Raw genomic sequence first — 25,573 nt, forward strand, 5'->3', positions numbered from 1 at the left:
TCGTGAAGTATGTTTGTTTGAGTAACCCCTTAAAATCAGAAGCACACATACGCACAGTAGGTGTCTTAAATCACACGCGCGAAATTGTGCTCACGATTTAAAATTGCTGCATATGGGCACTAACATGCACGTTTTAAAGTTACTGTCTGACTGCGTATCCAATCCACTCTGAGAATTCAATACAGACTGTTTATCCTCTTCTAAAATGTACATAGTTGCTGGCTAGAAAATCCAGAAAATAAAGTTTGGTTAAGTCTCTGTCTGGTGTGATTTTGTCTGAAACCTTTATGTATACTAAAGTGGCAGAGTAAACACAGATATATAGTGCAAATGCAATGTAGGTAATGTGTGGTTACACATAAATGACTGGTCAATATATCCCAAAAGTGATTTATTATTGTTATTTACAGAAACAAATAAATATAATTTGTATGTGTTCCATAAATGACTGGTCAATAAATATAATTTGTGTTCCATACAAATTATATTTATTTGTTTCTGTAAATAACAATAATAAATCACTTTTGGGATTTATTGACCAATCATTTATGTATAACCACACATTATCTCCAAACGTTTATGTATGCCAGCACTAATTATGAAACAGGGGGACCAGATTCATGATGAGGAGGATAGGCAATGCTCTCCCTGAACCAGCAACCTGCCCTATTGCTTCTAACAGGGTCCACTTCACCATCTGCAAGACCCAAATTGTTGAACGCACAAAATAAATTAGAGAGACTGACTCGCACCACATGGGGGACAGCTCCTCTCGACACTGTATGTGCTCTGTTGGTGGGGACTGCATGCTCATCAGATGCATTTGCCTTTATAAGATCTAAGAATAAAGTTAATTTGCAGAGACTGAATGTAGACCAGACCTGCTTGTGGCAGACTTGCGAATTCCTGACCAATGCAGGTCAGGTTTTAAAGGTCTGAATCAGGTTAAGCGCATTCATTGGAGGGGTGGGGAGAAAAGGGGAAGAGTGCCAGATCCCTTTCTCTTTATCCTGAGGTCAAACTATTCTGCCCTGAATAATGGCCACAAATGTAAAACTAAGCCTGCAAACCCCTGGGCTGCCTCTAGAGCCATCTTAGACCTGATGGACTCAGGATGTGAACGCTGACCCTTCAGCTACGAGTTTGCAGTACCAGTGCAGGACTGGTACTGCAAGTTTAATTAACTGTGATGGTACTCTGTGTGGGGAGGGTCTTGAGGGGAATTCACAGCTGGAAGCAGCAAATCACCAGCAGTGTGGCTGGGAGGTTTCTGTTTCATACTGACTTTGACCTTTCACTCCACAGCCTCGCTCACCTGTTGTGAAGTGCTGTCCATGTCTACCAAGTCATCTGTCTCCACTATGGGCTCGCTGTCTGGCGACGAGGCCTCAGCTGGAATAACCACCACAGGGCTGATGTGTTCCGACAAGGCCGAGGCACGCAGGAAGTTGGGAGGGTTCTACAGAGAGAAGAAAATTGTGACGTTCCCCTAAACCAGTGCTTCCCCATCTTTGTCACTTCACGGCACACCTACTAATGGGTTCACTCTGTTGGGGGAAACACTAACATTTTTCTTGGGAGAGTGGGGGCAGAGGTGGGTTTGTTTGCTTTTTATTCCTTTGGTTAGTCCAGGGGATTTATTTGGCTCTTTATTTTAATTTTTAAGTTTACTTTTTAATCTTTTAATGTTTCCCTTTCTCTCCTCCCTCCTTCCAGTTTCCTTCCTGTTTCTTGCATTTTGCACTCCCTCCTCCTTCCCTTCCACACCCTCCAGGCACCATTTCTTCCTCTTCCTCCATCCCTACGGCACACTTAGGGCCGGATTTACACGCGTAACCTGTCCTGTGCTCACTGGGCCTATTTTAAAAAGGCCGGCGACGCGTGTAAGTCCCAGGGCTTTACAAAAGGGGCGGGGCATGGGTGGGAGGTCCGGGGCGGAGGCAGGCGCAAAAGGTAGGATAAAACTTTTTTGGGGGGTTAGAGTAGGGCTAGGGTGGAGAAAGGTTAGAGGAAGGGGTGGGAAGGTCAGGCTAGGGGGGAGGAAACGGAGGAAGGGGTGGGAAGGTCAGGCTAGGGGGGAGGAAACGGAGGAAGGCAGCACGGCTCAGCGTGCACAAGGTGCACAATTGTGCGCGCTTACCCCGGATTTTATAACATGCGCGTGCTTGTGCGTGCATGTTATAAAATCGGGCGCACATGGAGCTGCGCGCGCATGTTATAAATCTACCCCTTAATGACAGGGGCACCCAAGTGTTTTCCAGCCCTGATCATTCCTCCCCCATCTGCCTTGGTGCAACCATCTTCCCTGCCTCCAAGCACAAAAATCTCTCTCACCACTGGCACAATCATCCTCTCTCTCCGACCCACTCCCCCAGTCATCATGTCTGCAATCGCCTTCCTTATCCCCCACTCTCCTGGGGTAATGTTCTCTCTCTCATCCCTTTGGCACAATAGTCTCCTCTCACCCATCTCCTCCTTGGTGCAGTAATCTTCTATCCCCTCCCTACTGGCACAATAATCTCTCCTCCATCCCCCCTACCCTTCCAAACAATCATCTTGACTTCCTCTGAACCCTTATGGCCACTGGCACAATCATTTGTTTTCCCTTCCCCTCCCCCCCAACAGCTCACACTCCTTTCTTGCGTGACTGCTTCTAGCCTGCAGCTGCCCGAACAGCACTTCTGACTTGCAGCTGCTGCATCCTCCGTGCGCTTCCCTTTGCATTGGGAGCCACACGGGACCGATGGGTCCTCCCAAGACCAGGAAACTCCCGCGGTTCCAGCTACAGAGGGAAGCCTGCAAGGAGGGGGTAGCGGCAAGAAAGAAGCACTGAGCACCGATGCCTCCTGCTGACCAGGAGTGGACAGGGTAGAGGGCGGAGAACGACGGAAGGGAGGACCTTTCCGTCAACAATGGTGGTGCTGGGCCCACGCCCCCCGCTTCTCTCCACTGGCTGCAGCGCTGACCTCCATTGACAATGGCAGACTTCTCAGGGGGGTGTGGATCGAAGGAAGGTGCCACTTTGCTGGCCCGCCCCCCCACTTCTCTCCGCTGGTGGTGGCACCTTTTTTAAGATTTATTTTATTTAACGAGTTTTATATACCGTCATTCGGAAACGTCAAAATAACGCCATCATAACGGTTTACAAAATAAGGTTATAGGGATAAAGGGGTTAACAAGGGGTGTAAAAACATAACATGTTATTAGGCTTAGTAGTAAACAAATTCATGCTTAAGATCAAAACGAGTTCATTCTTATTTTAGAAAAGCATGGTTGTGCTGATATTCATTTAATCATGAGGTTGTAATGGAGGGCGGTGATGATTAGTTGACTCTTTGGGTGGTTTGATATGCTTTGTTGAACAACCAAGTTTTTAATCTGCACTTCTGCTGTGGTACACAATTACAGGCTGCCAATTATTTGAGACCCTGGTTCCAAACGGTCAATCCTTAACCTCTGCCTGGATAATACACAGCTCTACCTACATTAACCATTGAGTATTTTTGTGTGTCATCTTGCAAAGGTAAACTAGGGAACGTGCCCCTAAGAGATGATGATGTCACATCTGTATATACATGAATATATAAGATGATGCAAGTAGGGGGGAGTGAATCTGTTAGATGGTATGCTCTATTGATTCACAAGGATTTCAGAGCTGTTCAAGAAAGTTTTGCGAATGTGCAGGCATGTAAAAGGAGCTGTGATGCAACTTTATGGATGGAGAGATTTCAATAATCCAGTGATAGGCCTGTGGCCTAGCTTCTTGACAGATCCCCTGGGAAGATCATGGAGACAACTGCCAGGAGAAACTAGTCTATGGGAAATCTCATCTTTGATTGCCCTCTCACAATGGTAATTAAGAGGAAATTGTTGTAATGAACCATGCTCATTTTAGCAGGAGATGAACTCTTTGTGCTAAGGAAATTTATTTACTACTACCAATGCTCTACCTCTCTTTGAACTTTGCTGTCAAAGCCATGGCATAATTTGTTTTGAGGAAACCCTATTTTTTATGTTGGAATAAAATTTGGCAACCACCGGTCGAATGTGAACTAAAATCCTTTCCATGGCTCATTTGAGGTGAATGATGTAAATTGCCTTACAAATTAGAGAGAAACCCAACATGTCAGTCATAGAAGGGAATATTTCCTTGTCCATTGAAGAACTCACCTTGAGCAGGGTGCAATGCAACAATTGCTCAACTATACCATTTCCAAGAATCCAGTAGCCAGTGAAAAGGTTTGGACATCCCTTCACCAGAACCTGGTTACATTTTATGCTCCCTAAACTGGGGTTACATATAGATCGGCAGATGCCATTAACCCAACCTAGCTCATTACTAGAGAGCTCTCATTCAGTGCACACTTGCATCACTGCAAAAGCAGGTGGAACCTAACCCGGGAGTCAAGTTTGGTGAACAGAGCAAAATGTTCAGCACTTGAAGACCTGCAGTCCAATCTTGCCACCAGTGAACAGCTATTGCAGACCTGGAGCCACTGTGGGGTGGGGGTCATAAAACCCTGCTATTTATTTTGCACTGAATAAATAATTTTAGGACTAAACAATCTTATGTTACTGCAGAATCCCATAAGAGCCTTTAACCTTGTCAACAGCAAGGGAGGAAGACTGATACTTCACGCATATCCAGCATAGCTCTCTGCTTCAATGGCAGAGGGGAATGTAGAAAAGTGGATCTATATGCAGACAATAACCAACAAGGACTGAATTACATAGACTGGGTAAGCAAGCATGGGTGTAGCTTGCTTATTGCAGCGGTTACTATCCCTAACTAATTAAGCTAGATATCCACTTAGATGCAGCTCTCTGCATTATGGCGAGGGTGGAAGGGATACAGAACCAAAAGGTTACTAAGGGCCAAGAGTAACAGATAAGTATGAGAGAGGAGAAAACAAAAAGAGTGCGAAGGCTTGCTGGGCAGACTGGATGGGCCGTTTGGTCGTCTTCTGCTGTCATTTCTATGTTTCTATAATAATGTCATAATAAGCTGTGAAATGATCAACCTGATACCTCAAATATGGATTTACACCACGAGCACTAACAGCTAGAGTGGCTTTGGAGAAAACAGTGACCCCCCCCCCCCCACTGAACCTGCTTCTGCTGTACTTTCATCCCTCCTCCAGTCTCTGGCCCTGTAGTGAGCTGGGGAGGACCTGGCCACAATTACCACTGGGCGTGAAGGCTCCTCCAATATACCTGCTATGCCCAGCCATTGTTTTTCTTTCCTAATTAGCATTTTGTGAAAACAGATTTCCATATGTTCTAATTATGTGACTGTTTCTGAGTTCTTCTTGCGACTGGGCCTGTGGTCTATGCCATTGCTGGAGCCCCCTTACCACACATCGAGGGACAGCTTCGGTTTTGCTATGCACCCTTCCATCTCACCTCAGGCAGCTGGGGGATCTGGATCAGCCGTTTGAAATACTGCAGATTACTGGAGCGATACAAGAAGTCCTTTAACCTGAAAGAAAGCGGCAAGCAAGGGAAAGGGAAAAAAGCACTGGTTAAAGGCAGCATTAGTCATACAATCCTAGATATGCATTTGTTTAATGTATTCAGATACTCTGTCCTTTACCTTAGGCTACCCTAGCCACACCAAGTTCTACCTCCTTGTTATATGTAACTTCCGCTTCTTGTTAAATGGTTGATCAATGTTATCACCCTGTTATATGTAAACCGATCTGATGTGAATTTTCATATGAAGGTCGGTATATAAAAGTGTTAAATAAATAAATAAATAAATAAATAAATAAATAAATATCATCAATGCAGGCCTGGCAGGAACCAAACTATTTGGCCTCTGTGCGTTACCATACGGGGGATACATATACAGCCGGAAACCCCAAATTGGCCAGTCCAATCCATCTACTTAGGTACTGCATTTGGCCCGTCCCTGTAAGATCCTAAGAGCCTTATTAAAAAAAAAAGATTGTTTCCATGGGCACAGAATGGGGAAAAATTCTGTTTTGAATAAGGACCTAAATGTAACTCCATCTCATGAGTCACAACTTACCGGACAAACCCCTTTGAATATGAACCTCTAGGTGTCTAAATTTGCCCCAATGAACATTTGCCCCCGCTGAGCACCTACAAACAGGGCAGGGCCATGGGTGGGGGATCAGTTCAGGGGAAGCAAGTTAGGTGCTCAGTGCTGATTCCCAGTGGGCGAAGCTCCTAATTGTAGGTGAATAAATTGGGTTCCTAACATAGGTGTCTCTGTTTTAGGCCCCTATTTTCAGCTGAATTTAGGCACATAAATTATGTGCTGAAAATAGCTGCCAAAATTTAGAACTCCAGGTTTTTTTTTTGAACATCAGCCTTTATATTCTTATGTGCTATGAAAGGAGAAAGGTCATCTGTCAACAATCAACATTCAATCCTCTTTTTCTCCTCCTTTGCTTTTTTCATCCTGGTCTTCCCTGCCCTTCTTCTCTTACTGACACTCCGTTATTCCTCCTGTTTCTACTCTTTCTTGCTCACCTTTTCTCCTTCCATGTCTTGTAACTTTCTACCCTATATGCTTTAAGCCAATGAAATTCAGGGTTATAAGGTTCAAGGCAAAATGTCACCAGGAAAACTAATTTAAAATAAATGTTTTCACTCAAATCAAAGTATTTCAAGCCATATTTCATCCCCATGCTATCGCACGCCCATCCATCCTCTCACTCAGTCACGGCTCCCTTGCCTGACCATTCATCCTGCCCTCTTACTTCTTGAACTGTTCCTGGAAACGGTCTCTGTGGCCTTGCAAGGTGTCAGCTGGAAGACCTGAGACACAGCAAAGGTACAATGACTATCACAGAGATGATCAGCAGTAAAACAGAGGACTAAGGGAATTCAATACGAAGGGTCAGAAACATTTCCATCCGTCGCAAAGTCATTCTGTGATTTTTTTTTCTTTTTATTTGGACGCAGTCTTCCAATTAGCACTTCATTTAAGCTAATTTTGGACGGCAAGATTCAGTAGAGAATGGAGCAGGAGAGATGGCTAATGGGGAACTCACAGATACTGCAGTACCATCTTCTCCCAGCAGGAGGTGCTGTACTGAAACGTGCAGGAGTTTGGGATGTGGGGGTGGAAGCAGAGCTCCCGCAGTCCCATCCTCTCCCAGCAGGAGACTGTGCAGAGAATGGTGCAGGAGTGATGACTGTGGGGACACTCATAGCTCCTGCAGTCCCATCCTCTCCCGAGAGGGGCTGTATGGAATGGGGCAGGACTGATAGCTGTGGGGGAGTGGAGGTGGGGGGGGGGGGGGGGGTGGGGATGTGCACAGCTTCCGCTGTCCCTGCCTCTCTCTATCTTCTGATCCCACGCTGCAAAACAACTGTCAGGGTTAGAAAACCTAGGGTCGATTTTCAAAGAGTTTGTCTGAATAACGTTTGGAGTTAGCCAGAAGAAAACCCAAGATTTGAATATTTCCCCCTACTTACTAGATAAATATAGTGTGGGCAACTTGTTGCCCACACAAAATTAACCAAGATGAAAAGAAGCAACACTGTGGGCATTCCCAGGGTGTGGTCTCACTTTGTCACTATAACATTGGGTCAGGAGACCCCCGAGCAGCAAGGGGCAATATAACATTGGGTCAGGAGACCCCGAGCAGATTGGGGCACCATAACACTGGGTCAGGAGGCTCCCGAGCAGCATGGGGCACCATAACGCTGGGTCAGGAGACCCCGAGCAGCATCAGGCACCATAACGCTGGGTCAGGAGACCCCGAGCAGCAAGGGGCACCCTAATGCTGGGTCAGAGACCCCAAGCAGCAAGGGGCACCCTAACGCTACGTCAGGAGCCCCCGAGCAGCAAGGTGTGTCGGGAGACCATGGGCAACCTGGTGCATTCTATTTACGGTAAAGCATTCCATTATTGTAATATTTGCCTTCATTCAAATTACTGGTTACCACTCACAGACTCTACTTTCTATACTGCAGAGCAGTCTCTAAATTTGCTTCCTCCCAGATTGGTGTGCATGGACTGCCTGAGGAGCCTGCCTCGCCGCACCAGGCGACGCTCTACTTACAGGAGTGCAGTTTGAAGAGAAGTTTGACCGTGTAGTCATATAAATGGCTGCAATCCAGGATGACCTGAATGAGGGGTGCCAGGCGGCACTGGCCTGCCGCAGTGACGGACACAGAGCGAGACATGTCCAAGGACTTAAACACTGAAATCAGACAGAGAGAGAGAGAGAGAGAGAAATTCTCTTAGGTGGTGTGGCTTCACTTTTAGATTATCTACAACTGAATATCCTCCACACGAGATCCCTCTCTTTACTTCTTTCCATCTAGTTATCAGACCCTTTCTAGAAGCATCCATGCAGCCTCTCTTTCCTTATGCCTATTCAATTCTTATTTGGGTGCCTCTGCACTCTATGAAATCCATGGTCTTTGCCCAGTCCTTTTATTGACAGTTCCAGGAATGAGCAGACTCTTTGGAACTGTCAAAAAAGCACTAAACAAAGACCATGTTCCTTAATTCATGAGCCATAAAATTATACTGTCGCCTTCTGATCATCCATCAACCCCACTCACTTCTTCCTCTTCACCCTAATGATTCACTTATATTTTCTGGTAAATGTCATCTTTTGCACTTTCTATTCTGATCTGAGGAAGGGAGCTAGTCAGGAAGTGTATTAAATTAGTCCAATGAAGAAGTTTTCTTATTTCTGTGAAAAGATACAGACAGACACCAGAGGGCACTGTGTTCACATTGGTAGTTATATAGCTGCCTCAGTTTCCAAACTCTATGAAATATTTCTAATCTGATATTGGAAATAGGCATCAGACTCCGGCTGCTAAGAGTCTGGCCTCATGCCATACTACAAATGAGCAAGGATAGATGAAACAGTCGATACAGTTCTGAAAACACTACAGCAGAGGCTTTAGATTGGAGATTTGGACAGACCTACAACCCAGACAAGGAAGCTTACTGCTTCACCTCCTCTGTTACCAGAATAGATTTATCCTGGGAGAGTACATGACACCGAATGCACTCGACCAGAGGAATTGTTCTTCGCGGCTGTAAAAGCTGAACAGTTTATATGGATGGTCTTTATCTGCCGTCATGTTCCATGTTTCTATGTATCTGGCTACACACCTATGAATGTTTCCCTCAAACCAAATGATTACTCGGGAAATGGACGCTAGAAACTTACTTCACTCTGGCCCGGAGATGGAAATCCGCATTCTCATTTAAAAGGACCATTCTGGGGATATAGATTAGGGAAAAGCTGCATTTTTAGCAGCTGCCAGAAGTTACAAGCTTTCTCAGTGATGACAGTGACCTTGGGTTTGCTCCCTTACAAGAGTACAAGCTGATGAACTGAAATGGCCTCTGGCAAATCTAAAGTATTACACATCCACCTCAAGGCCAAAGGAAAAATAGCCTTGAAAGGGGAAAGCAGATCCCAGGGCCATGAATACAACACTGGAAAACCTTTAGCTTGGCTTGGTGGCTAGCTAGAAGGGAAGATGGCATGGTTACAGTAAGCAATACTAAGAAGGGCCAGGCCAGCTGAAAAGAACAGCACACAAACCAATGTAGTTACTTCAAGATGGGACAAAATCAGGAATGGAAGGGAATACTGGTCTTATTGACCCAATTATTTATTTATTTTAAATGACTTTTAGCGCTAGGCTGGTTACAGAATACATAAATATTATTCATAAGAAAACCAAACACCATCAAATCTAACTTAAAACACAAAATGAACAAACAGCAACAATGTAATAAAATGTAATCAAATGTTATCTAACATGTTCTGAAGGATTAAAAATCATTTCAAAAAGGCTTATTACATTCATAGACGCTGTCTTCCATTCAAACCAATCAGGATTTATACCAGAGCAGGGCAGTGCATTAGATATTCAAAGATTGTTTCATTTAATATAATAGAATTAGCCCAATTAAATCATGAGCCATTAGTAATATGATGGATGCTGAAAAGGCCTTGGATGCAGTCCCATCTGCATGGGGCATTAATCTAAAGGAAGTTTAGGCCTGTGACATGGTGCAAGTACCTGCACTGCCATAGGGAATTCAGCTTCCAAGAGTTTGACAGGACTCTTTGTCCTAGCTAAACTTTCTCTAATTTCTTACAGCTGTGAAAAACCCAAACCAATATGCAAAATGTTTCCTGAAACGTAAATATTGCTACTTAGCTGGATAAGTTATCTGGTTAAGTAACCCGCCCCGATCCTCCCGTTGCCCACCCACCTTTAATCCAGTTAACTAAATAGCCGGATAAGTCCTAGTAATGCAGCAATCTGCTGGTTGAATATTGCCCCCTCAGTGTCCACAGAAATACCCCTAATAGCGAATGCAGAGCAGAATTAGGACGCTTCCCCTTAGTGCACATCATACAAAAAAATATTCAAATTCTGGTGTCATCTCAATAACTGTGACACAAACTCCCTCCACTACCAGGCACTCAGAAGTAACACAAAAACCTGCAAAAAAACAAACACACTTATGTGGCAAACACGCCATACCAAACCAGCACTAACAACCAGAACTCAAACAGCAACAACCCAGTCTACAAAAAGAAGGCAATGGAAATATTACAATGTGTTATGGAACACCAACACACTTTCTATTCAGAGGTGCATACTGGAAAACAGAATAAGCTGGACTGTTAAAAGATCCCTACACAGAAATTAGGGGTGTACTTTTGTTTGAAACAACATAGACAATATCATTAACATTGTCTATGTCGTTTCATGTTGTTTTTAAAACTAAATAATAGAAAAAAATATGAAATATCGTGTTTTATTTTCTATCATTTATGGTGCATACTATTTGCAAACAGTATGCGCTGGTTCACCTGATAAATATCCCAACCCAGAGGTATCCAGAGACTCCCCATCCCCTTCCCACTGCCCCTGAATGTGGTTGAAGTTCCCCCAGAAAAGGTTAAAGTAATGCAAAAATCTTGATCACAGGTTCTGCCACCAAACTTCCAACCCCTCCCCACTGTTCACTTTCCTGACCCCTCTGCAAATCTTACCAAATCTGCCCTGGAGGTCTAGTGGAGGCCCAGAGCAACCCCTGCTCCCAGGACCCAGTGGCTGCCATTTTCCAAAATGGTGCCGGCTGGCCCTTTGTCCCTATCATGTGACAGGGGCTACCAATGCCATTTCTGAAAACGGCAGCTGCTGGGCCCAGAGCATAGCGCCTGCTCCAGGCTCCCACTAGACCACCAGGGCAGATTTGGTAAGTCTGGGGGGCAGGGGGTGCTATTGTTTAAGAAATGGGTGAGTTTGGGGGGGGGGGGGGCGGTGACCTGTGACCAAGGTTTTTTGTCATAGCTGTAACCTTTTCTGGAGGAACTTCAACTACCATCATAGCCAGCAAGCTGGTGGGACAAGGGGTCTCTGGAGACCCCTGAAGTGGGATATTTGTTGGGAGTGACAATTTTGTTTCCTCTTTTTTAGGTATTGGAAAATAGCACACACTATTTTCCAAAACCAAAAAACCCTAAAGTAAATGGAAAATTAAAAATAAATAAATAAATGAAACAGAAACAAAACTAACAGTTTTGCTCTGCACACGCCTAAGAGAAACTGCATGCTAGTAGAATACTTCACCTCAGTCCCACATGCAAACCACAGACAGGCCCTCACCAAATACGAAATAAAGTGACCACAAACTACAAACAGAAACACACAGAGAAAAGCTGTAGGCCATGCAACCCTGAAGAAACAGAAATGCTTCTCCTCCTCTTCTGCTGTGCAAAATACAAAAATATCAGGGACACACAATTCTCAAAGCAGATAAAATCAGAGACTTCCCAAAAAAAAAAAAAGAGCCTGATAAAGCTCAGCATAATCCTGGAGGAAACCGGAGAAACGGCAGCCAGAGCAGCAAAATCCGTGGCATCCTGCCACCAGGCCAGAAACGTCATCTGCCTAGCCACAATACGGATCAGCACCCAAGCCTGGGGATTGTCCTTGTTATTTTATTTTCTGAAACCCGTAACTTTACTATTATAATTTGTCATTTTCCCCCCCCCTCTTGTCTTGCCAATAAAGTTATCTTCAGTTGCTGAGAAGTCAGGGGCTTTGTTATCATTTAAAGCAGAGGCCGAAGAGGCCCAGGAGAGCGGCCTGCGAGTCCACAGGAGACCCATGGAACCGCCTGCTCCGGGATTACAGAAAACCTCAGCAAGGGATTTTATAAGACAGCCGCTGAAAGCTATAAAGGCAACTGGTTTTCTGCCACATTGCTTGACTGTTTGTACGAACTTGATTTTTTGGATCTATGGCCCCCCCGGCTGTTCTGTGAACTGTTTCACCAGAAAATGTAACGAAACATGGAGAACTTTCTCCCTTTTATGCAATTACAATCCACTGTTTCATTTATTTATTTTAAACCAGAGAAAAGTTGTGGGAAGTTGCACGTCTCCATTTTTCACATAAATTCTCCTACTGAATTCATTCCGTGGCGTTTACTTTCACAAACAGATCTAAAGAGATTGATGACATGAAGTCAGTAAAGTGCAGGGTGATTTCCAGACTTTAGGGAATGGGCTCGAGCATCAGGCAAGCACAGGAGCATTTTCAGGAGGTGCTGCTTGTCCATAGCAAGGCTTGGTCCTATCGGCAACGTTAACAGTGTCAGCCCAAGGCAGCAGAGATCTGGCTGCACCGGGCCTCCTCAAAGGCATGGGGAGGCCTGCACACAGAGCAGCAGCTGCAACTCTAGAGGGGACGCAGCAGGACTGGGAGTGGGTTCCAGCTGGGAATTTGATGCATAAAAATCACTGCTGGGCAGACCTGACAAGACATGACTTTTTGTTTTTTTATCTGCCGTCGCTGAACAGGGAAACAAGAAGCACAGGGTGTGACTCAGAGCTGGACATGGCACTCTTCTTCTCATGGGGCTTATGGACCAAGCATTTATCCCATAGATACGACATGAGAAATGCAATATATGAACTGCAGGACAGCTCAGAGACTGAAGAAGGCTTATCTTAGTCTCTTACAGATAAAAGCAGAGGGCACAGAGGGAAACTAAAATACCACATTGTCGGGAAAGCTCCGGTCTGACATGAAGCAATCTGGTTTTTTTTTCTGAAGCTCCAGGACACATCCAAGCCATGGGAAAAATCAGATGTAATGGCAGGTTCCCCGACATCTAAATGCCTGCAGTGTTTTCATGCATGAGGAACTGGGCATGGACTCTTTCACTCCCCTAGGGGAGTGGATTTAAATGATCTACAAATGTGAAATTCACAACCCATGCAAGCCAATATGGCGTATGTCATTCGTTTCCATATTAGGAGTCACCACCCAAGAAAAGGATCTTGGAATCACTGTGGACAATATGTTGAAATCCTCAGCCCTGTGCATGGTGGTGGCCAAAAAAAAAGCAAAGACAATGTGAGGAATTTAATAGGAAAGGAATGGAGAATAAAACAGAAAACATCATCATTCCTTCATGGTGTGACCACACCTTAAGTATGGTGGGAAGTTCTGGTCGCCCCCATCTCACAAAAGACATGGTGGAACTAGAAAAGGGGCAGAGGAGGACAAGAAAACTGATAAAGGGGATGGAAGGGCTAAACAAGTTAGGGTTCTTCAGCCTGGAGGAGATATCACCAAGGTCTAAAGTCTTGAGTGGGGTGGAAGGGGTAAACAGTTACCCTTTCTGTTATGGTGAAGCGGTGTTTGGGTGAATTCCTGTGTACCGAGGCAGATGACCACGTGCACAATTAAACTGTGAAATTTGTTGCCAGAGGATCTGAAAGCAGTTGGCATAGTTGGGTTTAATAATTACTACCCCTTTATGCTCCATGCTACAATCCCCAATGAGCAAGTAATGCAAACCCTCACAGCACCAGGCACAGGCCCCATCACTCAACATTTTTATTGACTTTTTTTTTTTTTTTTTTTTTTGTAACTGTCTCGGTAAATTTACTGACAGCTGTTAACCCCGGGTATCATGTACGATAGACGCTGAACACAAGACAGGGACAGAAGAGCAGGTGACAGGGAGAAGAGGTGCAGAGAACAAAGAGGAGGAGAGGTGCGGAGCACGGAAATGGGACGTTTCATGGAGGAGAGGTGCGGAGCAGAGAGGGAGGACTTTTTAATGGAGGAGAGGTGCGGAGCAGAGAGGGAGGGAGGGAAGATGCATCTAGGAGGCAGGTGTTGAGCACAGATGGATGGAGGCACTGAGCACCGGCAGGAGGAAGGGGGGAGTCAGGGAGGAGAGGCACCGGGGCCCTGGCAAGCAGTGGTGCTAAGCACAGTTTTCTCTGACATGAAGCCAGGCTTTTGGTCTAAGAATAACCAGCACAGAGTGGAAAACAGCTGACATCATGCCCTCTGCTCAGCCTCCGCTCCCACAGTAGGGTTTTTGCTGTTCATAGCCTATTATGACTGTTTCTTTCTATATTTATTCAAAAGGAAAAAAAAAAAGTCTTGGTGAAACCCTTCTGTTTTATTCCAGTGCCCAGGTTAGAAAACCTCCTCCCTCTTCTTAGTACTTTTCCACGCTGGTTTCCCTGTATCTGAAACATGGAACACATACACACACACACACATAAATGCACATACATACATACACATACATACACACACACATAAATGCACATGCACCCACACACAAATGCACATACATACATGCACACACATACACACACACATAAATGCACATACATACACACACACATAAATGCACATACATACACACAAATACACAAATGAACATAGCATTTAAAAAAGGGTAAAACTCTAAAATGTTCCTCACTGCTGACCTGTGCTAACCTTTCACAGTAACCTCAGCAGCAGTTCCTTCTGCTCTTCAGAGACTCTGACATTCATCCTGTTCCTCCTTCCGGTGATGAAATGAAATGTCTCTGACAGGCTGCTATTTGTTCCTCAGTTTGCTGCTGCAAAAATCCCTTTTCCATAAATTGGCTCACACTGCTGCAAAGCTTAACTGGTTAAAAAGGCCAGGAGGGGTTTGCCGGGCAGTAGCTGGCATCAGTAAGGCCCATGTTACTGAGTACTAGAAGCAGTACAGTAAACCTCAGGTTTCTAGCGTGCTTTTCTGTGTGAAAACCGATGGGGAACTGGGAACAGCAGGCCTGTCGTGGGCCAGTGTGTAAAAGTGATTGTGACCTGGGAGTATAGCAGATGTGCTCTTGGTGTCACACCCTGTTCATTTGTGGCACTTTATGCTGTGGTCGTGCCTTTCACCACAGTCTCCTCCTGGCTGTCTTCACACCCCCCACGTTCTGTACAAAAGAAGTCGCTTTGGAAAGCAAATACAAAGAGAATCAAAGATGGGCTGAGAAATCATGAACCAAAATCCGCAGCCACTATCTAGGGCGGGGGGGGGGGGGGTGTCTGCAAACTTTCAGAACGCAAGAGCCATTTCATGGTTTTTGTTTTCTTTGTCCAAAATATTTTGAGAGCTGCAGCCCTGTCGTAAATCTAGACACACATCAATTTTCTCCTTCCCTGTCATTCCCAGAGGTCACTCTAAATCTCTCTCTCTCTCTCTCTGTCTCCCACCCTCCTTCTATTTTGCTTCATGATATCTGTTCTATGATTTGTTTTTATGAATGGTTTTGTTGTAACTCACCTAAGATTTTAGACAGAGGGAGTAATAAATATTTTTAATTAAATTAAAACCCCTTCAGCCATACGCTCTAGCAAATCCCCTTATTCCCAGCACACTCTCTCTTTCTATCAAACTTCCTGATTCCCGCTGTCATTCTCTCTCTCAGTTCTCATTCCCAGCTGTCACTCTCTCTCAGTCCACATCATTCTTAACAGTCAGTCTCTCTCTCTCAAACCCCTCATTCCCAGCAGTCACTCTCTCTCTCTCTCTGCAATACCCCTCGCTCCTCTCTCAACCCACATCATTCTCAGCAGTCAGTATCTCTCTCTCTTAGTCCGCCCCTCCTCCCCAGCAGTCTCTCTTTCTCCTTCTATCAAACCCCATTATCCCCAGTTGTCAATTTCTCTCTTATCAATTCATCTCACCTCAAACACTCCCTTCCCTCTCTCTGTCCCCCACTCTGGTAGTCTCCCTCTCCATACCCCCATTCTCAGCGCTCTCTCTTTACCCCATCCACAGCAGTCACGCTCTCCCTCTCACTTATCTTTCATCTGCAGAATCAATGTTTCTCTCTCCCTCCATCCCTCCCCATCCCTGTTCCCGACAGTCACTCCCTCTCAATCAGCGGGTTCTTCACCTCCAGGCCCCCTTTCTGCATACCTGTGCCAGCTCTGGCAGATGTTCGGGAATAGAAAATCAATACGCAAAAATAACTGGAAGAATCACCAAGTAAAAATAGAGAAAGGCGATCATGACTTATGTGACTGGCATAGATAATGCATCTCTCATCTAAAAATCAATTACGCCTCTGTATTATTAAGGAGCAATCATAGCTACAACGGTGAACAAATCAGAAGAAGACGCCTGATGTCACCAAGGATTCTAATCATAGCTCCCAGAGACCTTTTTACAGTGTCTTTTTCCTGACAAATGCTCTCAGGCTAAAAAAAATGTGCATATACACAACGTTTTGCAGTCACCCTGAGGTCAATATTCAGACATAGCCGGCTAAGTGAGTTAGCTAAATAAGACTTATCTTGCTAACTTACATGGGATATTCAGCAGCATAGCCATACTGCTAAATATCCCTGAATTTGCTGCTACTTAGCCGGATAAATTTAGACCTGCTATGAATAACTGGATACGTCTGAATATTGCTATTTATCCCCCTAAATTAGCCAGATATGTAGCACGGCCCAGTTATGCCCACTGCCTGCCTGGCTAACTAGTTAAGCCAGATAAGTGGCGACTGCGGAATGTAGCTGCATATTCAGTGACTGCCACATAGCCGGATAAGTCCTACTTATCCGGCTAAGCAGTGTTTCAATTTTAACCTCCATGTGTTTATATCAGTATAACACACGTAGACACAAAGAAGATTGCTTCACTAAACTCTCATAATTCAATAACAGTAATGAAAAAAATACACAGTGGTGTTGTTACTATGAACTTCCACTTGCGAGTTAAGTATTTTTTTCCAATGTTGTTATTGAATTGTGACTGCTTTAGCCATTTTTTGAAAAAAGGAGGGGGGAAGGAGAGATCTCCATGGACCGATCCGTTCTTTGCCTGCGGTGAAAATGGGTCCCTAAAGGGAGGTTAGAAGTCTACGCCTCTTTAGAGCAGGGCACTTCAGCAGGTCAAAGGATTCTTCAGACCCCCGATTCAGAAAGGATGTGCTGAAGAAAGGTCTGAGAGGGTGCCTACCCTAAAGGCCATCTCCTGGGGCATCAGTGTTGGCCGGTGCCAAGGGGCAGGAGAGGCTTCCTACTTCAAACCCTCCTGGCTTTGACTTGGTGCAAACAGCAACAAAATAGGCTTCAAACACTCATCCTGATCAGTATTGCATGCTTGGTGCTGAAGGGGAGGCTCTGAGGGGCAGATTACGGGACACGTTTACCAAGGCTCCTTCCAGAATCCTGCAGTCATGGGCCCCAAATCTAGCCACTAGGTATCACCCCAAGGACATGACCACAACCCCCTCCCCCCCCCAGGAGCTGTGAATGCTGTTTTTTGCAGCATCCCCAGCAGACCCTGGAAGATGAAGAGTTGACCCATAGATTTAACCAGGGACCTTCTGCATTGCAGTGCACAGCACTTACCAGGTCAGCTTTAATGCCCACTGGGTTTGACCCCCATGGAGATGTGCCATGAGAATGGCATAGATTGTTGAGGCCATATGGCCCAACATCCTCAATATACCCCAAGCTGATGTCCACTGACTTCAAATCACTACCTTCACCGTGCTCATTAGCTTGGTGATCCTGTTGGCAGAAAGGAAAGATCTCACCAGAGTTATGTTTAGCAGAGCCCCTGTGAAGGTATAGGACTAAGCTTCAGTCAATTCCAATAAAGGTGAAGGATTGAGCTTCGATTTTGGGTAATTTAAGATAAACCCTAGCGACTCTAGAATTTGATATTTTTCAGATGGATTCCTTTGCCCCCACCCAAGATGTGCTCATGACTAATCAATAGTCCAAGAAGGAAAACACATACACTTCCATCCTGCACAGAGAACTGCGATGACACATATTTTGCGAAAACATGTGAAGATGAATAAGACCAATGAACATGTGTTATTGTTACAGAAATCTGAGATACTTCCTGTCAGTGGGTTTTATCTCTATGTGGGTGTACACATTCTTGAGATCCAGAGAGCACAGCCCAGGAAAATATTTTTGAGTTTTTCTTTTATGAGAAACTTATTCAAGGACTTTAGTTCTAGGATAGGACATTATCCTCAATTTTTGTTTTTCTTAGGGACCAGAAAGTACTTGGAGTAAAATCTCTGCCCTTTCTCCTGTAGTGGAACAAGTTAAATGTTGAGCTGTACCCTGGATCCGGTGAAAACCATGACCCTGGTTTTGACTGAGTTGCTGTATAAGATTTGAATGTCTACGATCGCAAAGGTGTGACCTGGAGCTCTGCTACTGTTAGGTGTAAATGGATGGAGGAAAGACTCTTCTTGGAGGGGAAAAAATGCTTCTTGGTCCACTGTGAAACCTCCATGAGGTGAAAAGTGGATCAGAGGAGACTGTAGAGAGCATCTTCTGTGCAGAATAATGTTCTCTGATTCGATCTATTGTTTCTTTGACATTATCTCCAAAGAGAATGTTGCCACTGCTGGGAACACCTAAGAACATATAAAAGAATTGCAATACTGAGGGTCCATCAAGCCCAGTACCATGTTTCCAACAGTGGCCAATCCAAGTCACCAGTTCCTGGCAAGATCCCAAACAGTAAATAGATCCCATGCTGCTATCATGCAGTGATAAGTAGTGGCTATTCCCAAAGTCTACTTGGTTAATACGGTAACAGTTACGGATTTCTCCTCCAGGAACTTGCCCAAATTCTTTTTAAACCCAACTATGCTAACTGCTTTAAATTACATCCTCCAGCATTGAATTCCAGAGCTTAATTGTGTGTGGAGTGCAGGCCTATCTTGCATATTTCCTCCGATGATAGAGACTACCAGCCGTGAAAGTCTACGAGCACTTATTCTTGTGATAAGACACTCTCAATGCCATTTCAAAAGCATTGTAGGTTGAATGATCTATATGATTTCAATTACAACAGACTGGTGTGGAAACTGGGGTTTACAGAATCCAGGACTTGATACTTTGCGTCCACCTACTTATTCACAGGAAGTACAAAGAGTGGCGTCTCCCAAATTCTCTTCTGTACATCCTGAAGAAGAAGTTGGGTGATGGACACGGCCATCAACACTTTAGAGGCATCAAGGACCTTAAGAAAGTTGAATAAAGGTGCCATGGACTCATTCACCATCTTTAAATTAAAGGGAATAGTCTGAGCCATTCTCTGCCAAAAGCCAGGAAGTAGATATTTTCAGGAGGAGAAATGCTCTGGACTTGAGGAAGAAAGAGGCCCAAAGGGTGATCAGGAGAATAATTCTCTTCAGATCTCGATTTTCCAGATCCACGAACGAACCTCCAGAACTACTCATATTCTGAAAGAGCTGGATCTCAGATTTAAAAAGGCACTTACCCTAGAATCATGACCTCTAAGAGCCCTGAAATTGACTCATTGCCCATTGGGAAAAAGCATCACTCAGTAGTTGGAGAGGCTTCTTTCTCTGAAACTGTTCAGCTTTCACTTGATGCAGAATCTCGATGCCAAAAAGATGACATCTGTGCCAAGTCACTTAGTACTAGGGCTAAGGCCTCCCCATACCTGTTGTAGGTACCAAAGGAGAGCCTCAGGAATCCTTTCATCCTGCTTTCTCTCAAAGATCTCTCAGGCTAAAACTGAAGTGGGCTTAGCAGGCAAGGGTAGGTCCTCCTGGGTGGCGAAAGAGAAGGTTCCAATGGAAGATGACTGGATCCTTGAAGACTGCTGCAGTGGTTTGTAACGGGAGAATGAGTTGTCCATCTGACATAGTTGCTTAGGAGGTGGATCTTGATTAGTTCCAACTTCTGTGCTCTCAGGTTGCTGAAATGAAGGAGACCAATGTTGATGCAATGACGTGTGCCTTGGTTGCTTGGCTATGTGACTCCCCAGATCTGAAATCGACCCCAAAGAACTCTTCTTGGGTGCCAAGAGATGAGAATGGGAGTATTCCCTACTCCTGGGCCTATGCTTTGGCTTTACCACTGAAGCGGTTTGAGGCTTCTTCAGTGCTGAAGCATCTCCAGTGACCAGTGCAGGTCCTAGGTCCATCATTGCTCCTTCAATGTTTTTCTTTCCAAATTTGATGGACCAAACTTTTCTCTGGCGCTAGTGTCCAAGATTCTCAATTGCCAGAACTTGATGGCCCTGGGTGACATCTTTCAGCAGATGTCACATGCAAGGACATCATGTCCTGGTCCCAAACAATACATGCAGACCTTGTAATGATCTGTAAGGGACATCTTAAATATGTGAGGGAGCGTCATTTGAAGCCGATGAACTTCTCAGCCATGGTAAGAAAAACAGCTGAAGCAAAATTAAAATCTATAGTGAAAAAAAAAAAAAGGCCAACTGGGGTCACAACAATGTAGCACACCAAAGTAAAGGGAAAATACCCTCACCTTGGGGCTGGTGTCTGATGCCAAAAAGAAAACTTAAGTGCCAAAGAAATCCTAATTAGAAAAACTCCAGTGTACAATAAGAGGCCCATGTGACTAGAACAACATGGAATAAAGATCAGCAGTTAGCACTGGCATTTCTGTGGACAAAAAAAGAAGAAGAAGGCGGAAAGTCGTGGCAGCAGCTAAGCGTGAAGATCTGCATATGCCCAGAACAAGCTGTGGAAATGCTCTGCGTTGGCCATCGGATGACATCATCCATTTGTGGGGCTGATCATCTGCTTGTCCCTTGGAGGAAAGTGATATCAGACCTCCCCCCTTGACCTCCAAACCCCCTAATCCCTCTTTAGAGGAATCTGTAAATAAAGAGGAAATGATACACGCAACAAAATTTTCCTTACCAGTCTGGAAAAGGTTCAGTTCACACTCCAAATAATCAAACATCTCCACGGTTAACTGGAAACTGCAACAAAAATTAAGTTAAAAGAAGGACAATTAGTCATTCACAAAAAAAAAAATGCAGTCAGGCCTTATCAGCCACCTTTACGTCCTTGTGCATGTTCTGTACTCCTGATCGTGCACCTGAACCTAGATCCCCCTCCCTCTCTAGACCTCTTATTTATTTGCAGCCTACATGTCATCTCCTGTAACCTGCTGAGACTTTTATCTATTTATTGTTCCTTTGTTTTGTTTTTAACCTATTATGGATGTTTTAGTGTACCCTGCCCTGAACTATGGAAGGGCGGGTAAGAAATCTTTTGAAATAAATAAATTAAATAAATACATCACCTTACAGAGGACACAAAGGGAGATGATCTCCCCTCACCCTTTCTGTGAAGGACCCCATGGCCTGCACGGTTTCTGTAGGGCTCTTTTTACTGAAGACCCAGTGAGTTCTGTCCCATGTTAGACTCTGGACATTGAAATGGCCTTTTTTTTTTTTCTAGAGCAGGTGCAGATGGGAGATACACAAGGGTGGTGGTGCTTGGGTGACCCTTGCCTGCGCTCTATCGCTGAGCACCGCACTCAAGGATTTCACCGACTCAGCACTTACAAGTTATTGACGTCATTTTCTCCTGCTTCATCCAGCTGTCGGTCGCTCATCTGCAGATTCCCAGGAAACCTCGGGTTCTACAGGAGGGTGAGACAGGAGAAAAAAAAAGAAGGTAAAGCCACTGGTTTCTCGCTGATCTTTGGATCACGCCATAAATACATTTCTAGGATTAGGCATAACCACCACAACCCTCATGTTTACAGAAAGGTCAACCTACATGAGGTAGAAAGGGGGATTGGGAAGGGAGCTGGGGCAGAAGAATGGCAGAAAGGGAGGAGGAGAGATTACATCATAGTTGCATTTCAGGTACACATTTACAGCTACTGCTATAATCACATCTATAGGGCTAATCAGTGTATGCAGTGTTGTACACTACACATAAAAGAGACAGCCCCTACTCAATAGAGCTTACAGTCTAATCAAGACAAACCTACAGGACCAAAAGGGTAAGTTTAGAGCATTAAAGGCTGTGCATGCCTGTTACATGAAGACTGCCACTAATTTTCTGTGCATAAAATCGCTTTGAAAGTGCCACAGTAAAGACCCCGAGTACACGTTAGAGGCAGGAAGTTACGCCTGCTGCCGGCAGAACACATCTTCGGCATAAAAATCCAAAAGCCTGCACTTAATTCCTATCCCTTCCCCTACCCCGGCCTCCCGGAAGGTCTACTGAAAAGGAGCCTAGAAGCAGCTGTGTAATGGGGTTAGGTGCGCATTTTTACAATCGCACCTGCCGGGGCTATTTTTTTTTAAAGGACCACCTACATGCACAAACCATGCCTAAGTCATTTTGAAAACTGCCCCCCCTACAAGACAATTTTCAGAGCAATTTACCCTCAGTGTGAGTGATTATGTCAGGGAAGGCAAAGGATGCAGGTAAATTGCATTTTAAAATCTTTGCATGTACTTTTCAAGCAAATTTCTATCCATTCAAAAAAAAGAAAGTGTATTTTGCCTTTGAAAACTGGGACAAAACCTGCAGGCAAAAAGTGCACACTGTCTTTGTCGCAATGGACACAAGTTTGAAAACTGCGCCCCCTCCCTTTACAGGGTATCGTGGGAACACTGAGTGGGGATACATCTAAGATACCCCAGGGACAGGTGAAGGAGCGCTGCCTCTGTCACATGACCTCTCTCATACAAGATCTTAGTGTGTCTTTCTCATCGCAGGGTATCTAATAATCCCATTATTGCCTGATCCGTGCAGCGCTAGAGGTAGGTTGCATTTAGGAAACTGGTCTCACAAAGTGCTCTCCGGTGCACTTATACAGCTCGTGAGGACTGGGGCTGGGGCGAGCAGTCTCTCATGCTGCTGCTTGCTTCTGTGGAGCGCTAGGGACAGCTTTCCCAGGCACAAGGACTGGCATTCTGACCGGGCGTGCACACCTGAGCAATTCAATCAAAACCCTTCCAGCTGTGTGTTTATTCTAAAGACCAGTCCTGCAGCAGCTGTTCTTTGAGTGTTGCATGGGAGCAGGCACAATGTACACACACACACACACACAGAGGGGGTGGGGGAGAGAGTGAGAGATCCTCTGGGAGAAGAGACAGCCTGAGGTAGAAAGAGGCAGAGAAGCAAGAGGCAGCAATAACAGAAGTGCACACTGGCCATGAGACATGTGTACGAATGGATCGAGAAAAAGCTCAAAGGCACTTTCGCTTCATTATGAAACGAGCCTAAATGTCAGCAAAGGAGAAAGGAAGACAGAAAGAGAAAGGAGAACTGATACAAAGGACAGGACAAAAGAAGGGAAGATGGGTGTAGGGGAGGGATAGAGGAGAAGGGGAAGAGCACTGGAGGCTGGGAGGACAGGTGTGGAGTGACAGGGTAAGCAGTTAATAGGAAAAAACATTTACTTTTGTGTGAAATTCCATTTTGGTTCTCAGCAGCTTGAGGTAGATGCTGCACAGCTGTCCGTACCCCTCACTCAGATGACCCTGCCAGACAAACAGGAAATGAAAAATAGCCATCAAAAAAACAAAAGTGAGCACTGCTCTGGGATTTCCAGAGAAGCAAGCAAAGTTCTATTAATGGCAAAGCTGAGCTCTGGAAAAAGAGCTCTCATTTTTCAGGTATATCTTCCCTCCTTCCATGACAGGCTTACACACCACCAGCGATCGAAGGCAGTGCCCTGCACGCTGTCAGCAATGGAGGACGGCACCTCGTGCACCACTAGTGAGGGAGGGCAGTGCCTTGCATGCGGTCAGCAATGGACTATGGTATCTCACACACTACCAGTGAAGGAGCACGCGGTGCCTTGCACGCTGTCCGCAATGAACGATGGTATCTCACACACCACCAGTGAGGGAGCATGGAGCTTTGCACGCTGTCAACAATGGAGGATGGCACCTCTCACACCATCAGTAAGGGAGGGCGGTGCCTTGCACGCTGTCAGTAATGGAAGAAGGAACCTCGCAGACCACCAGTGAGGGAGGGCGGTGCCTTGCACGCTGTCAGTAATGGAAGAAGGAACCTCGCAGACCACCAGTGAGGGAGGGCGGTGCCTTGCACGCTGTCAGTAATGGAAGAAGGAACCTCGCAGACCACCAGTGAGGGAGGGCGGTGCCTTGCACGCTGTCAGTAATGGAAGAAGGAACCTCGCAGACCACCAGTGAGGGAGGGCGGTGCCTTGCACGCTGTCAGTAATGGAAGAAGGAACCTCGCAGACCACCAGTGAGGGAGGGCGGTGCCTTGCACGCTGTCAGTAATGGAAGAAGGAACCTCGCAGACCACCAGTGAGGGAGGGCGGTGCCTTGCACGCTGTCAGTAATGGAAGAAGGAACCTCTCACACCAGCAGTGAGGGAGGGCGGTGCCTTGCACGCTGTCAGTAATGGAAGAAGGAACCTCGCAGACCACCAGTGAGGGAGGGCGGTGCCTTGCACGCTGTCAGTAATGGAAGAAGGAACCTCTCACACCAGCAGTGAGGGAGGGCGGTGCCTTGCACGCTGTCAGTAATGGAAGAAGGAACCTCGCAGACCACCAGTGAGGGAGGGCGGTGCCTTGCACGCTGTCAGTAATGGAAGAAGGAACCTCGCAGACCACCAGTGAGGGAGGGCGGTGCCTTGCACGCTGTCAGTAATGGAAGAAGGAACCTCGCAGACCACCAGTGAGGGAGGGCGGTGCCTTGCACGCTGTCAGTAATGGAAGAAGGAACCTCTCACACCAGCAGTGAGGGAGGGCGGTGCCTTGCACGCTGTCAGTAATGGAAGAAGGAACCTCGCAGACCACCAGTGAGGGAGGGCGGTGCCTTGCACGCTGTCAGTAATGGAAGAAGGAACCTCGCAGACCACCAGTGAGGGAGGGCGGTGCCTTGCACGCTGTCAGTAATGGAAGAAGGAACCTCGCAGACCACCAGTGAGGGAGGGCGGTGCCTTGCACGCTGTCAGTAATGGAAGAAGGAACCTCGCAGACCACCAGTGAGGGACGGCGGTGCCTTGCACGCTGTCAGTAATGGAGGACGGCACCTCTCACACCAGCAGTGAGGGAGGGCGGTGCCTTGCACGCTGTCAGTAATGAAAGAAGGAACCTCTCACACCAGCAGTGAGGGAGGGTGGTGCCTTGGACCTGGAGTCAGAGACTGGGTCATCTTCCAAGCTGTAGTTTATTGATTAAGACACTGAAGGAAAATAGGAAGCATTTTCAATGATATTACTAGCTGCCCAAAATTGCACATACGAATTGGAAGGGAATATAAGAATAAAAAAGGACATCCTTTGTGGCTAAAGCAAAGAGCCAGAAAAAAATCCTTGAAAATAGCAGAACATTTACAATACTGAAAGAGAACTGGGACAAAGAGCCTCATTCCATCACAGAGCCTGTAACAGCGTATAGGAGAGGAATCGAACAAGGCCTGATTAACAAGTAGAGAAATATTGCTAAACAGATCTCCAAAAGGCTCTTGAAACAA

The 25,573-nt window shown here is 45.6% G+C and overlaps 1 protein-coding gene across 2 annotated transcripts in view; it reads right to left on the minus strand.

Moving 5' to 3' along the window:
• Nucleotides 1-25,573, minus strand: part of HIP1 (huntingtin interacting protein 1) — a 183,776-nt gene that overhangs the window by 107,320 nt on the left and 50,883 nt on the right. Inside the window, exons 5-11 of one of the 2 annotated variants that reach the window (XM_029613057.1) lie at nucleotides 23,522-23,602; nucleotides 21,665-21,741; nucleotides 21,012-21,073; nucleotides 8,040-8,180; nucleotides 6,729-6,786; nucleotides 5,404-5,479; nucleotides 1,316-1,459 (exon numbers count right to left, since the gene is read on the minus strand). In XM_029613057.1, the coding sequence (XP_029468917.1) occupies nucleotides 1,316-1,459; nucleotides 5,404-5,479; nucleotides 6,729-6,786; nucleotides 8,040-8,180; nucleotides 21,012-21,073; nucleotides 21,665-21,741; nucleotides 23,522-23,602 (639 nt within the window). Of the gene's footprint in view, nucleotides 1-1,315; nucleotides 1,460-5,403; nucleotides 5,480-6,728; nucleotides 6,787-8,039; nucleotides 8,181-21,011; nucleotides 21,074-21,664; nucleotides 21,758-23,521; nucleotides 23,604-25,573 lie in introns of those variants that run through there. The other variant, XM_029613058.1, reaches the window with a different exon arrangement.

Source organism: Rhinatrema bivittatum, chromosome 8, assembly GCF_901001135.1.
Source record: "Rhinatrema bivittatum chromosome 8, aRhiBiv1.1, whole genome shotgun sequence".
In the NCBI taxonomy this organism is placed as follows: Eukaryota; Metazoa; Chordata; class Amphibia; order Gymnophiona; family Rhinatrematidae; genus Rhinatrema; species Rhinatrema bivittatum.